The sequence below is a fragment of the Aphelocoma coerulescens genome, chromosome 13 (assembly GCF_041296385.1).
Source record: "Aphelocoma coerulescens isolate FSJ_1873_10779 chromosome 13, UR_Acoe_1.0, whole genome shotgun sequence".
NCBI classification, from domain to species: Eukaryota; Metazoa; Chordata; class Aves; order Passeriformes; family Corvidae; genus Aphelocoma; species Aphelocoma coerulescens.
In genome coordinates this window covers 3,630,693-3,645,100 of record NC_091027.1, presented here as the reverse complement: position 1 = coordinate 3,645,100, position 14,408 = coordinate 3,630,693, and the positions used below count along the sequence as shown (strand labels likewise).

General features: G+C 52.8%; 2 protein-coding genes across 9 annotated transcripts in view; one reads left to right on the top strand and one right to left on the bottom strand.

Moving 5' to 3' along the window:
• The window catches only part of UIMC1 (ubiquitin interaction motif containing 1), a 53,004-nt gene that overhangs the window by 35,964 nt on the left and 2,632 nt on the right, over window positions 1-14,408 (bottom strand). For 2 of the 8 annotated variants that reach the window (XM_069029189.1, XM_069029190.1), the window contains exon 1: window positions 3,690-4,004. The exons of 1 other annotated variant lie outside the window; for it this stretch is intronic. The gene's annotated coding sequence lies outside the window, so the exon portion shown is untranslated. Of the gene's footprint in view, window positions 1-3,315; window positions 3,468-3,689; window positions 4,005-14,408 lie in introns of those variants that run through there. 5 more of the 8 variants (XM_069029187.1, XM_069029188.1, XM_069029183.1 and 2 more) reach the window with 3 other exon arrangements.
• Window positions 4,158-12,515, top strand: ZNF346 (zinc finger protein 346). The gene is made up of 7 exons (XM_069029191.1): window positions 4,158-4,233; window positions 4,398-4,501; window positions 4,589-4,684; window positions 6,454-6,604; window positions 8,109-8,348; window positions 10,848-10,941; window positions 12,214-12,515. The coding sequence occupies exons 1-7, from the start codon at window positions 4,173-4,175 to the stop codon at window positions 12,317-12,319; spliced, it is 852 nt and encodes a 283-aa protein (XP_068885292.1). The 5' UTR covers window positions 4,158-4,172; the 3' UTR covers window positions 12,320-12,515.

Here is a 14,408-nt window from a genome sequence, read left to right as displayed (position 1 = left end):
ACACAGGCAATGGCAGCAGGCAGGCTGGAAACAAGACAACAGGTTTATCTGGCAGTCTGGATTTCTCAATGATCAGCAGCCTCCGGAAGAACTCCATCCAGACATGCCCAAACCATCCGCATTAACGAAGACACTTAACAAGCAGCGAGGAACCTGCTGAGTGTTATTAGTGCAAACCTGAGTGCATGGCACAATTGAGGGCAGGTGCCCACACAATGCAAACTGGTACTTCAGCATCCCTTCCCTTGGCAGCCCATAGACTGATGGAGAGGGATGCACAGCAAGCATTTGCTGCCTGGATCCAAAAGAGCTCAGAGGAGAGGATTGGTAAGAGATCTCAGTGAGGGCGAGCAGCAGGATGGCACGGAGTTAAATCCCCCTTTCCTGTCTGTTCTTGCTGTTTGCCTGGTAGCTCGACAACAACATTCAGTGCTTCTTGAACTGTGATGTAAAAGAGCCTTACAAAGCAGGCTGAGCATGACCAGCTCTGCTGAAGTTCAATTAAACATGTGCAGACAGAGGTTGAACAACAAGCCCCTCGTTCCACATCAGGGAACAGCAGAGCTGGAAATGCAACTTAAGTTGGCCGGTTCCCAGACCAGTGTCCTTCCACAGCACCACTCTGCCTTCCTTCAAGATCACTGAAATAGCTCAGATGTGCTGCCTAGATCTAAAATAAGAGTAAGAGAAGATACAACAGAGACCCTACATCACCCAGGATAGAGCCAAACCCTTCTCTGTAACACCACAAAATTGCAAACAGCCACAGCGTATAGAAACACTAAGGGAGGCCAAAACCCCCATCAGCGCCGAGAAAAGCAATGCACTGCTCCATCTACAGTCCGAGCAGCAAGGAGAGGAATAACCACGCTCCCTCCCTACGATCTGCAGCCTTCCTTCTGCAAATACATGCACACACACGCCCGGAGACAAAAGGCGATTATCCTGGTGAGTCATGATTTGCACCAAAGGTTTTCTGAGCCCTCTGAAAGCAGAATGCTGCACAGATGGGCAGCCATGGAACCAAAGTGACTGCAAGGACCACTCCAGTCCTCCAGTGTTTGTCTCTTAAGGAATCATAGAATGGTTTGGGTTGAAAGGGACCTTAAAGATCATCTCATTCCAAACCCCTGCCATGGGCAGGGACACTTTCCACTAGCCCACGCTGCTCCAAGCCCTGTCCAACCTGGCCTTGGACACTACCAAGGATCCAGGGACAGCCACAGCTTCTCTGGGCAACCTCTGCCAGGGCCTCCCCACCTCCACAGGGAAGAATTTCTTCCTAATATCTAATTTAATCCTGCTCTCTGTCAGTTTGGAGCCATTAAAGGAGGGGAAAATAAAAACAAGCACTGCTTTTGGTAAAGCACTGGCTCTTGCAAAACAGAGCTGTTCAGCTCCAGCTAAGCTGAACTCCAGTGTTGTTGGAATATCCTCACTATACATTCCCCATTTTTTTATCTTTTCCTCCAAATGGTCTCTTTGTCCTCCCTGCTCAGGGAGATGAGCCAAGCCTTGCACCCAGCTGCCGTGAGCTGCCCCCCATGAAGGGCATGGTGATGGAGAACGTTCCCTTATCTTTGGAAAACCACTCACTCATACGCCATGAGGAGCACAGAAAGGCCCACGCAGGGTCACTGAGGCTTTGGAGCAGCAGCCTATAAACCTTCTTACCCCCACAACAAAAGCAACAGCAACAAGCAACTGCTGTGCTGCCTCTTTTTTTTTTTTCTCTTTTTTTTTTAAATCCACTCCAGTATCACCATCTCTCCTCTGACTCTGCGATACATCTTCTGCTCAGTGCTCTGTGCTAAATAAGAGATCACTGAGAAATATCAACTGGAGTTATGATGAGTCACCTACCTTCAACATTTAAAGGAGAGAAAAGAGGAGATGTAAGAGATGTAACCACACAACTCCCACAACGCTTCTGAAAATGAAGGGACTTGTGGCAAAGAGAGTCTCTGAAAATGTAACTAAGGGAACAAGACAAGTAAGAGATCACTCGTAGCTGTGCTAGTCTGAGGCTGTGAGTAGGAGAGCAGTAATAGCTTTTATTAGACAAGCTGGTATAGCTCAGAGAAGAAAACACGCATCAGAGCACAGACCTCCTCTTCAGGCAGGGAAGTTGAGCATATTTTGCTTTTAGCACTCTTGGAAAGGATAGTTGTGAGTGCCTGAGGGGAAGATACCTGCTTTCAGACCCAGCAAAAAAAAAAAAAAAAAGGCCAGAGACTGAATTATCTAAAATTACCTTTGCAGTCCAGTTCACAGACTCATTTTGCAGTTATCCAGATTTTTTTCCAACTCTGAATTTAAGAGAATTTCTTTGTAAACGCTCTGACAGCAAAGGTGACCTCCTGACAAGGGACTCGCACATGCCATGCTTCTCCAGTCACATTTTTAGGGATATCCTTGAAGATCCCCCAACTTGTGATTATTTGTCATTTTCCCTCTCATCTATCATTTTGATGAATCAGAAAGCAATTACCGACAGAATAATTCTAAATCTTGACACTGCAGCTACAGACCTGCCAAGCTGTGACAGCTTGAAAAATGCTCGAAAAAACCAAGCCAAAAAAAATGAATGACTCTCATCCCCGGATGAGTTCCTGAGCCGTTGGAGACACAGGCTGTCGCTTCGTAAACAACTCCCCCCACCTCGGGAAGCAGAGGCACGACGCTCCCCGTGCTCAGGCGGGTCAGCACCACACGCTTCCATGGAAATATCATCCCCGGACCCTCGGCTCGACCCCGCACGCAGGGCCCAGCTGATGCTCCGTAAGCAGGACATGAGGGCTGGCAGCGCCCCGGGGAGAGAGAAATTGTTTACAGGATTGATCCGTTTATAGAGCTGGCTCTGCACAGAGGGGACACGGGCACTGCAGAGGCCACGCATGGCCGGGCGCATCCGCACAGGCTGCTGAGTTCTCGGGAGATGCTCCCTGCTCCAGTGCCCTCGAGTCCAGCCCGCAGCATCTCCCTACTCCAAGGGCAGGGGAGGAAAATGTTTTGCCCGCTCTACATGGGGGGAAAAGCGACCTTCGCCCCAGAACCCACCCAGACTCCTTTCCCTTTCCCAACCCGCTGGCTTCGGGCACGGAGGGCTCTGCAGGGAAATTTACAAGGATGGGGTCAGGCATACTCGACAAGCTGGGGAGAAGCATGGGGGATCCCAGGCGGGATAGGAGTGAGCTCTGGGGAAAGGGATCAGCCACAGGTGGGCAAACCTAAGGGAAGGGAGAGTGCAGGGGCTGCCCCGGGAAAAGGGGAGGGAGCCAGGCCTGGCAAGAGGAACCGGGGAGGCAGGAGCACCTTGATCTCAGGGTATGCGGCCAAGGCAGAGCTCCGGTTTTCGGGTCCTTTCCCCAGGGGATGGTCCAGGAGGAGTTCCAGGGTATCCCCAGGCACAGCACCTGGGTCCCCTCCCGGCAAGAAACAGAAAAAGTGCCCGTAGAGGGGGACGGGAGGTGTCCCTTCCCCAGGGTACAGTGCTGGGGGGCGGTCCCGGGCCGCCGGGGGCGGGGACCGGGGATCATACCCGGGGGGAGCCAGCCCGGGGGCAGGGGCCGAAGAATGGCCCCGGGCGGGGGAAGGGGTTTCCCTCGCAGTCCCGGGAGCCCCGCGGCTCGCCCGGGGCCCACCCGCCGCAGGGCAGCGGCATACCCCGCAGGGCACAAGGTACTCACCGGGCCCGGGCCGCCCCGTTGCCCGCGGCCTCCCCGCCGGGTCTCCCGCACCGGCCCCGGTCGGCGGGTCCCGCACCCGCGCTCAAGTTGGCGGCGGAGGCCTCATTGCCCTCACCCAAGATGGCGGCGGCGGCTTCGCTGCGTCTCACGTGCTCATCGGGGTGCTGAAGTGGGCAGCGCCATGTCCGTGGCGGGCGGGCAGCGGGTCCGGACGCCTCGCTCTGAAGCGCTGGCGGTCTCGCCGCTTTCTCAGCCCGGACGCCGCTTTCTCAGGAGGGGAATGCGCTGCGTCGTTTAAGCACCCACAAACACGAGCCGCCACGGGGCTGCCCGCAATACACCTATGCCCACAACCAACATGTCCGCCGCCGCCTCCCCTGGAGGGCGCGGTGCTCTCGCGGGAGACCGCCCCGCCGTTGCTAGGCGCGGAGGGGGCGCGCGGGCGGGTTCTCGCGAGAGCAGCGTGAGGCGGCGACGGCGGCCATGGCGGACGGGGCCGGTAGCAACGGGGACGCTGCGGGGCCGCTGGTGGGCAAAGAGGCGGGTGAGGCGGCGGGACCGGGGGCGGGCGGGTGGTCGGGCCCTACGAGGTGCCCTGTCGGATCCTGCGAGGTGCGGGGCATCCCGAACAGGGACGCCCCGCATCTCGCGGGGTCCCAGCGGGCCGCTGACGCCCCCGTTTTGTGTCCCACCCCCCTCACCCCACAGTGGAGCGGCTGATCCGGGAGAACGGACACATTTTCACCGAGGCGCAGTGCAAGGTGTGTAGCGCCCTGCTCATCTCCGAGTCACAGCGGCTGGCTCACTACCAGGTAAGGAATGGGGAGCCCCCCGCCTCCGCCCCAGCCCACCGCCGGGCTCGGCGAGGCACCGAACAAGGGTTTCTCTGCTTTCCCCAGAGCAAGAAACACGCCAACAAGGTGAGACGGTACCTGTCCATCCACGGCGGGGAGGAGGGTGCTCACGGGAAGAAGATGAAGCTGGAGGTGAAGCAGGTGAGAGGAGACCTGATCAGTGTCTATAAGTAACGTTTACAATCAATTTTCTTAAAATCTAGAGGGTAACTCCTCTGAGGAGCAACTGAGGGAGCTGGGATTGTTTAGCCTGGAGAGAAGATGCTCTGGGCAGACCTCATTGCCGCCTACAACTCCCTGTCAGGAGGCTGTAGCCATGCGGGGATCAGCCTCTTCTCCCAGGAAACCAGCAACAGGACAAGAGGAGATGGCCTCAAGTTGTGCCGGGGGAGGTTCAGGTTCGACAGCAGGAGGAATTTCTTCACTGAAAGGGCTGTCAGGTATTGGAAGGGAGGTGGTGGAGTCGCCGTCCCTAGAGGTGTTTAAGAAATGACTGGACATGGCACTCAAGTGCTCTGGTCTTGTTGACAAGGTGGCGATCAGTCAAAAGTTGAATTCGATGATCTTGGAGGTCTTTTCCAACCTTAATGATTCTCTCATTCTGTGAACTGTCTGAAGGGAGGGTGTCAGAGAATAAACCGGACTCTGCTCAGGGGTGCCCAGCAACAGGGTGAGAGGCAACAGGCAGAAGCTGATGCCCAGGAAGTTTCGCCTGAACATGAGGAAGAACTTCTTACCTGTGCAATCCACGCACTGGAAGATTGCCTAGAGAAGGTGTGGAGTCTCCCTTACTGGGGATATTCCAGAACTGTTTGGATGCAATCTTGTGCCCAGTGCTCTGGGATGACCCTGCTTGAGCAGGGAGGTTGGACCAGATGACCCACTGTGGTCCCTTCCAGCCTGACCCATCCTTCGTTTCTGTGAGTGCAGGACCCACCAGGGCTAAAGGCAGCTCTGTGGGACCTGCTTGGCTAAAGGCAGTTGCACAGTCTTGAAAGTGAACGAGGAAAATGCTCTCAGAAGGGGCTTTGTGAGAACTGAGAAGTTCAGTGGCAGGTGTTTCACCAGGCCTTGTCCCAGTTCCTGCTGCCCTCCCCACTCAGCCTCTTTGAGCTTGTCCTCCCCATTTAAACAAATGCATGTTCCTCTTTTTGATAGTCTTGCTTGAAATGACAGAGAAAGAACAGGAGCAACAGCTTGTCAGGAGCATCGTTGCATAACATCACGCAGAGCACGTTGGATTCACCATCCGCAGGAATTCTCTTCCCAGAGCATTCTTTATTTTACTTATTTAGGTTCCCTCAGCTGGTAGCTGGAGCCTGTTGGTCAGTAAAGGCCCCACGTTCCATTCAGCCATCTGTCTGCCCCGTGACTCCCTTGGGGAACAGATTCTACTTTTATGATTGCTTCAGCTGTAATCCCTAACTCTGGCATTTGCAGGGAGCTGGGGGATAACAGCAGATGCCTTTGCACATAGTGTCAGGCTGAGAACTGCCTGCTGCTCCCTCCTCAGCTGGTGTTGTGTTGCAGATGACCCAGCTGATAGCGATGTTTGTGCTGCTCAGTTCACACCTTGCAGGGGACAAAGCTTCATGGTCCAATTTTGGCAGCCACATGCTTAACCTTGTCCTTAACCCAAACAGGCCAGGGCTGCCCCTCTGCCTGGAGTGTTTGCCAACAGGTTGAAAACAGTCATCTGGTCGAGAACACTCTCCAGGGAGGGAGAGGGTGATGCTGCATCATGGAAGTTCTACTCGGTCACATTTCATCAACTTAACACCCAAATGTCTTTGATGGCCTTTTCTTAGATCCCCAAACCACAGTGTTTCTCCTCAAAACCAGGAGGCTGGACAGGATGACCTGCAGAGGTCCCTCCCAGCCTCAGCCACTCTGTGGTTCTCTGTGCACAGGACAGCAAGCAGGAAGGCAGCAATGGGGAGGACAGGAACAAGTGTTGTCCCATCTGCAACATGACCTTCTCCTCTCCGGCCGTGGCAACATCTCATTACTTGGGCAAGACTCATGCCAAGAACATGAAGCAGCAGGCCCCCAAAGTAGAAGGTATGAGTGTCTGCAGCACCTTTGCATTGTCCCAAAGGGATGTTTAGAGGTTTGTTGCACCCAAGTATGAGCTCTTGTGAGGGAGTGTGTGTTCTTTGCTGTGAAACAGAGTAAGCCAACAGTGCACCTCCAGAGGTTTGGCTCTGCCAGCCTGCTCGGTGGGCTGGCATTGGCAAGAAGTTGTGTGGTGTTTTGTTTTGTTTTATTTGGAGGAAATGCAGCTGGCAGCAGCCATTATACCTATCCCTATGTCAAGGGACCAGGAATATGACGTTAAGATGTAGAAGTGTCTGTCACAGGATACAATGCTCATTAAAAGGTTACAGACTGAAGTGACTGGTGGAACTCTGATATGGCACATTCCTCAGGGCTGCTCAGCTACAACAATGTGGCCTCTGAGGTTCACAGACGTGGGAGCTGCAGATTGCTGGGGAGTGGGAGAATACAGCTGGGGAGCATCAGTATGTGCATGTTCTGACCTTGTCTGCCCCAGTGCCACTGCCTGTGTGTCCCATCCCTTTGCTTAGCATCCAGAAAGGCCTGGTGGGTGGGGAGTGACACCCCTGTCCAGGTCAGGTAGGGGTAGACATGGGCCTGGGGGGCTGCAGCTGGTCAGGACAGAAGGAAAACACATCTACTGAGTGCACCTGAGGATGGCAGCTTGTGCTAACTCCAAGATGGGGACTTGTGAGTCACCCAGACACCTGACTCCTGGGATCTTCCAGGCAGAAGCTGTCTGTCCCAGTGTGTCTTTACGGCTTTGCTAAAATGTGTGCACAGAGCAAAGCCACCTCCGGGATCTTCTTGTTCTTTGGAGCCCTTGCTTTTGGGTATGATAGGAGCCTGCAGGAAGAGGTAGATGTTCACGGAGCAGTCTGGTGTGTGCCTTTGCTTCTGGCATGAGAGGAGCTCTCTGATCCCTAGCAGGTTACTCACGCTGCTCTTTGGCACCCTGGAGTGAGATGATGCAGGTTTCTCCACCTCACACAGGTTTCTCACACAGAAGACCTGCTTCCCTGTGTGGATTCACTGTGCCAGACCTGGTCCCATTTATGCTGTGTCTCAGGCAAGACTCCTCATGACTTCAGGATCAAGTCCTGCGGCTGCACAGTGCTTCCAGAATCCCACTGCCTTTGCTGTGCAAGGCCTTGTGCCCATGTTCTGTCTGGGGGATGATAACAGCAGGTGGAATCTCATTCATACCCAGTGTTTCTTGAATACAGTCATGCTTATGTTAAGGAGAAATATGCAAATCTGTTGGATTTTTTAAGCCCTGGAAGTTTTCCTGGCATACTCTGACTTATGTTACCACATGTTTTTAAATTCTGCAGCATTAAGGGAAGAGGTAGGAAAATCATTAATTTATTGAGATATCTTACATTGGCTAGGTTTGGAGTTTAGATGTAGTGTGTTACTGGTTTTAATGTGGGTTTGGGAGAAATAAAGTAACTGGTTTTTACCTCAGAGTTCTGTGACTGATCAGGAGTTTGGATTCACCCTACAGAAACGGTGCCCCCACAGAAACACCCTGCTGCCCTCCCCACCTCTACTGCATCTTCTAACGAAGAGAACAAGGACATTACTGACCCGGACAAGTTCTGTAGCCTCTGCCATGCCACTTTCAACAACCCCCTTATGGCAAAACAGCACTACGTAGGCAAGAAGCACAGAAAGCAGGAGACCAAACACAAGCTGATGGCGCACTACGGCCGAACCCCTGATGCACCAGCATCATCCTTCATGGGTGAGTTCTCAACAGGGAGGCTGATAACCAGCTGAAGAGCAGGGTGGGAGAGAAGCAGAATGTGTCTGACAGGCCTTTGGACAAGAGAGCCTGTGTGGAGGGAGCAGGGGAGTATTACTCGTGATGAGGAACTTGATTATACACCCTAAGATTGATTTGGTTGATGTAACCCCCGGCAGCAGATGTTTTAGACTGTAGCTACTCGTGACAAGCTTTGGGTTGTGTTATGCGGTGTTTTTTAATCGGGGACATGTCCTTTTTATTCTCTGTGCAGATAATCCAGGGATTTTGGCCAGTACTGTTTCTAGTTAGGTGATTGCATCCGAAATGGAAAGATAAAAGTGGCATTTGATGCTCAAAAGTAGTCTTTGAGAGGACTAGCCAGAGATGGAAGGAATAGGTTTAACTGCACCTGCTGCTTCAAAGCACATGAAAGCCAGAAAGATTTCTCCCTGAATGCCTTTCTGCCTCTGTGTGGGCACCTCCATCTGATGAACTAATGCAACTCTCTCTAGAGCAAGCAGGAATGTGGAAAAAAAACCCCCAGAGCTATTAAGGAAGAACTTTAGGCAGACAGTCAAAACTCTTTTGGTTTATGATCTGCTGCTTATGAGCACTTGTACGTGATGAAAGCCCTCGGAGTCCAGTGAAAGCATTAGGCACTCACAGAAAACTCCCTTGTTCCTCCCAGCAGCCTTCTGTTGGACCAGGAAGTCTTAGTACGTGCTGGATACTTGCGGTAAATAATAAGCAGACAGATCATCTTAAAATCTTCATCAAGGGCTTCTTTCTCTGTCATAAAAACCCACACAAGCAGAAGATTAATTATTCTAATTCTTTGCAGGCCACCTTTAGATACCGGTAGCACTTATGACAAATGAGGCTCAATTAGCCAAGTAATGTTCTCTCCCACATTGCGTGGCCGTGTGGGAGATGGAAAAGGTGCTCAATATCTCACGTTACCCATCTGCTCTGCACCTAATTAGTTGGGTCTGATGAATGGTTCCATTTGAGTGTGACTCAGGCGCTGACAGTGGCAGGAGCCCCAGCCCAGGCGGGCTGGGTAGGTGGGGTAGTGCTGTTGCCTGAGTAGGTGGGCAGTGCCCCTGCCTTTGTAATTGATGTGTCTCAAGAAGTGCCAGCAGAACCAGAATACGTAGTCACATCTCCAGGGCACTTCAGCTCTTCAGGAAAGGTTTCAGAGCCTGGGCTGTAATCAGGGGCTCCTCAGATGGGGTGCAGTCAGGGATATTTTGTCCCATTCTCTTTGCCTGTGTCTGTGTGCCAACAGCCACAGTTCTCTCTAAACTCTCTGCTGGGACCTGACTCACAGCAGATAGAGATGTGTTCTTTGCAAATGCAACACTGAGGTGTTTGCCTGCCTAAAGTTCTTTGGAACGAGTGGTTTGGGGTTGAGGAGTGTAGTTTAGACAACTTTGTGCACACACCTGTTGGATGGGTTTGCAACAGAAACCTTTACGTTGATGGTGCAGGAAAACAGCTGATACAGGGCTCTATCAGCTCCTCCGGCCTTTCCTGTCCAGATCCAGCTCCATTTTGAGAGCCAAATGTCCCACTGGAGTCTGAAATATCTGAGGTGCAGCAGCCGCATGGCAAAGTGTCTGCTACATCCAGAGTTGAGTTTCCCAATGATTTGCTGCTCTGCACGCCTGGGGTCTGTCTCCTCTTTCACCTTAAGGAAATGTTTTCCTTGTGAGATTCCCAGCCAGAGCCCTTCCCCAGTGAGCCAAAATTCAGGAACGTTTAATGTCTTGAGGACAACTGCCAGAATTTTTCTCTGTTAGAGACTCCTGTGCTGCCATACTTGCCTCTTTGGTATCTGTGACCTCCTGAACTTTCAGTCCAGCTGGAGTTGTCATGTTACACAAAACCATTGATCCTGTCTAGTACCACTATTGTTGGAAACTTTTTTTTTTTCCTGGTAGTTAACTGATCCACTGACTGTAACCAAACTGCTTGAGGACAGAGCTTAAAATCCTCAGTTGGCACCTCAGCAAGATTTAGCAAAATGCTGCATTGTGGAGCTGGACATTGGGTGTAATCTCCTCTGGCTGCCTTTTTTATTGAAATGCTGTGAGCTTACAAATTCAGTATCTCCCTCATTTTCTCTTTTGAGATGTCCAGATCAGCAGAAGTAGGAATGTGGGAGAGAAATGGAGTTGCAAAGGCATTAGGTTTGGGGTCTGAATCGAAAACTTACTATGCCTGATACTGGGAACTATTTGTAGGGAACATGTGTGTTTTTTAGCGATAAACAAACCATGTTCTGATCAGGAAAGCTTTTTTGGCTTAGTGATTCCCTTGCAATGACTGGCTGATACATGGTGGGGTAGTGGGATTCTGTGACCTCCCCTCCAACAGATTGTTGGCTGTTATTTGTCTTTGTTTAATAAATCAGGTGATTGAGTATCTTGCTTGTTTCTATCTCAGGCATGGGGATTGGCTAGCTGTGTGTGCTAACATTGCTGTCTGTTTCAGCTGGGAAGGGCTACCCCTGCAGCACATGTAACATAGTGCTGAACTCCATAGAGCAGTACCAAGCTCACATCAGTGGCTTCAAACACAAGAATCAGTAAGTAATGTTCTTGTCTAAGTGTGTTTCCAGCCTCGCTGTTCAAATCGATGGCCTAAATATAACCTAAAATGCAGTTTTGAACACGTGTTTCCAGCTCAGTTCCAAACAGAACGGCAGGGTCTGTGCAGGCTCTCTCTGTGTCCTGACGCTGCTCCGGGAGCTCCCTCTGCAGACAGCCCAGCCGTGCTGCCAATGTGGAAGTGCCTCCAGTTGCTTTTGGTTCCTAATAGTTCAGCTCAGCACAGACCTTTGCAGTGAACCTGACACCTATTAAACACAGTTTCTCTTAACAACTGAGATTTTAATTTAATTAAGGACTGGCTCAGTGGAGATCTGCTTGCCATTCTAATCTCCGTTGGGATTGCTTATTTTAAAATTTGGAGTATAGTCAGCACGCTCCAGAAACCTGGACTGTATTCCTGAACTCGCTCTCACAGCTGGCAAGTTAAATAATGATATCCCCTGCATATATTATTAATTGAAAAAAATTAGACTGCCAGATGATTTATACCAAAAATACTTATTCTGGAGACTGTCAATCTTTCATTTAAGAGCCTTCACTAAAAGAGGCTGAGTAATGAGCCTGGGTTGGTTAGAAAGCTTCTTAGAAGGAAGAGGTATTAGGAAATCCTACCTGAAGGGAGGGCAGGCTCCTAGCCAAATTCCCCAGAAGGGACAGGAAGAAAACTGGGATCTCTTGTTGCCTGTCTATGGAATAACAGCCTCCTGGTCCCTCAGCTCTGGGGAGTACTTGATGGGAAGACACCTTTCATCCCAGGCAAGTTCCAGCTCTCCAACAGTACAACTAGATCAGCAAATAGGAAGTATCCCATTCTGGAGAGATAACTTTGAGGATGTTCCCAACACACAGACACATTAATGTTCCCTTTAAGGACACCGCTGTTGTCGGAGCTGTTGCAGCCACACAACTCCCTTTCAGAAAGCTGCTCTGGATTCAGCTGTGCAGTCCTGTTCCAGCTTCTGCAGCCTGCAGAGAGGCAGGATGCTTGCTTTGTAATGGGAGCTCTTTAGCAGTCCTTGAGCTGTGCCGCAGCTAATTCTGCCATGCTAAAGGTGTCTGTTTACACACAGGCACAGAGGGCAAGGATTCACTTGGAAGATTTTCTGGCAAGTTGTTGCCTTGGCTGCAGTGGGCTGTTGCTCTGCTGACAGCCTTGCCTGCTGAGCAGTGATTGCAGCTGGCACATTTCAGAGCATTTGTGACATTGTCTCCTTTTTTTCCTTTTTCTTGCTCCCTTCCATGTGCAGGATGCCGGGAGCAGTGCCGGTTGTCGGACCGTTCCCGCCACAGCAGTATGTCCGGGAAGAGTCAACTGCCCCAGGAGGCTACAGTTACTTCAGCCAAGACTTCTAGAGCAAGTTGCAGCACTATTCTTGGAGTTGTTGGTGGCCCCAGAACGCACATCCTTTGCCAGCCCACAATCGTTTCATTATCCCTCTGGATAAGCAAAACCCTACCCTCCTGTATACACCCGTTGAGCAGAACGGGGACTGAATCTGTCAGGAAAAGGATCCAGCTGGAAGAGACTTGCTAGACAGCAAATACTTCACTCCCTTAGAGTAGTTTTCATTGTGTAATTGCTTCCTGTGAAGGTGGGTGCGGTGTGAGAGGAAGTGTGTATCTGGTGTAAGGAGGGTTTGGCAGCAAGCTGGTAATGGCACCTCCTCCCTGTCCCCGCTCTGGGGGGCTGCCCATCTTGCTGCTGGACTGCTCTCAGAGGGACACCAGCACGCACAGGCACCCCTGGGCATGACAGGAGGGGACCCGGAGCCTGGCTGTGGGACCAGAGCCACCCACATGGCCAGGAGGCTGAGGATGGAGCGTGCCACTTGTACCCAGATGTGCCCTGGTGTTGGTGTGCTGTTGGCCCAGCTCTGCTCCTCCCTGCCCTGGGCCAGGGCTCTGGCTGCCTCACCAGGCTGAACTCCTTTGCCTTCTGGGCTGGCAGGCATGGGACAGAGCACAGAGCCACCCACCAGCCACATCCTCCACAGAAGAACCACAATCCTCTCCCCAGGCCTCAGCCAGCTCTGTGGAGCCAGTTGCTCCTCCAGCAGCACACCCGGGGTCCCTGCCTCAGCTGGGGGGAGTGCAGCCCTGGCCACAGCCCCAACCACTGCCATCCCTTGTGGCCTCGCTGGCTCCAATGAGTAAATCAGGTGCAGATGTGGAGTCAGGACCGGGTGCCTGCTTACAATTAGGGGCTGGGAAGACTGGGGTGGCCTCGTTCCTGCCTTGCAGTTCCTTGCCATGGCTGCTGCTTTACCGGGATGAACCCCCAATGTGTTGTGCAAGGAACAGGGCTGATGAGCAAAGCTTCTGCTTGCTTGGTCTACAGATGCCCAACTCAGCACATGGTGTGTGCCATGTCCCCACAGGGAGCAGAACATGGTCTGGTCCCATACAACTCGTTCCCTGTACCAGCTGTAGCACTCCCCCACACAGCTGGGGCAGGAAGAGGTGGCGGGGCTGGAGCAGGGACAAGGCATGACACTGCCCACTGTCCTGCCAGATCACCCTCGACTTGTATGTTCCCCGCTCAGCCTTCACTGCCCCAGTCTGTGGACGTTCCTGTGCCATGCTGGGGGCTTGGTGAAGCCTGGGCTCCTGGTGTCCCTGTCCTGCAGCCCCTGCGCTGGGCCCCACATTCTTGGCTCCCCAGAGGGAGCAGCAGGTTTATGTTTGCCAAGTTCTGCCTGGTTAAACCTTAACTGAGTTGGGTTGCTCCATCAGTCCCTCCCTGCCAGAGATAAGGATGGGCAGGCAAGACCAGGGCCTGGTGGGATGTGCTGCCCTGAACCTGGCTGCTTGCCTCCAGGGCAGGACCCAGCCCCTGCAGAGCACCCTGCCTAGTCTGGGGCAGCTGCCTGCCCCTCCAGCTTGTCCCCTGCCTTCCTCAGTGGCTCCCTGCTGATGTGAGGGCAGCAGGTTGTGGCTGGGGCTGAAAGCTACCATGTTGAAGCCAGTGGGACTGGATGGAGCTGGAAGCCCTTGTGCTGGGGCTCACCCCTTTGATCCAGGGCTGACCCAGTCCCACAGTGTCAGAAGGTTCACATCACCCCAGTTCATGGCATGAGCCTGCTCAGCCTCAGATCCTATGCACGTACAGGGTACAGTGAGCTGGGGCTTCTGTGCCCCGAACAAGAGCCGTTCAGGGCAGGCCAAGAGAAACTTCCAGGAGGAAAGAGCCCCCCAGGCTCCGGCCCCCACAGGAGCCACCGTGCCGCGCGGGCTCTGGCTGGCCACAGGTGCCACCGCAGCGGGAGTGGCGGCGAGTGCTGGGGCCAGGCACAAGGGGCGGCTGTGTTCCCGCAGCTCCGGCTGCCTTCCAAGAGCAATATTGCTGGCACCAGGCAGGCTCCCTGCACCGGCAGCACATACATGGGCCTTTCATGAGGGGAGTGGGGATGATTTACTGCCTGGGGGAAGGAGCAGGGGCGGG

What these genes read in the sequence shown, in the direction of transcription:
- ZNF346 (XM_069029191.1), top strand. Translation starts at nt 4,173, where the DNA reads ATGGCGGACGGGGCCGGTAGCAACGGGGACGCTGCGGGGCCGCTGGTG. An exon ending in GCTGGTGGGCAAAGAGGCGG is followed by an intron (nt 4,234 to 4,397) that starts GTGAGGCGGCGG and finishes CTCACCCCACAG; the next exon opens with TGGAGCGGCTGATCCGGGAG. An exon ending in GGCTTCAAACACAAGAATCA is followed by an intron (nt 10,942 to 12,213) that starts GTAAGTAATGTT and finishes TTCCATGTGCAG; the next exon opens with GATGCCGGGAGCAGTGCCGG.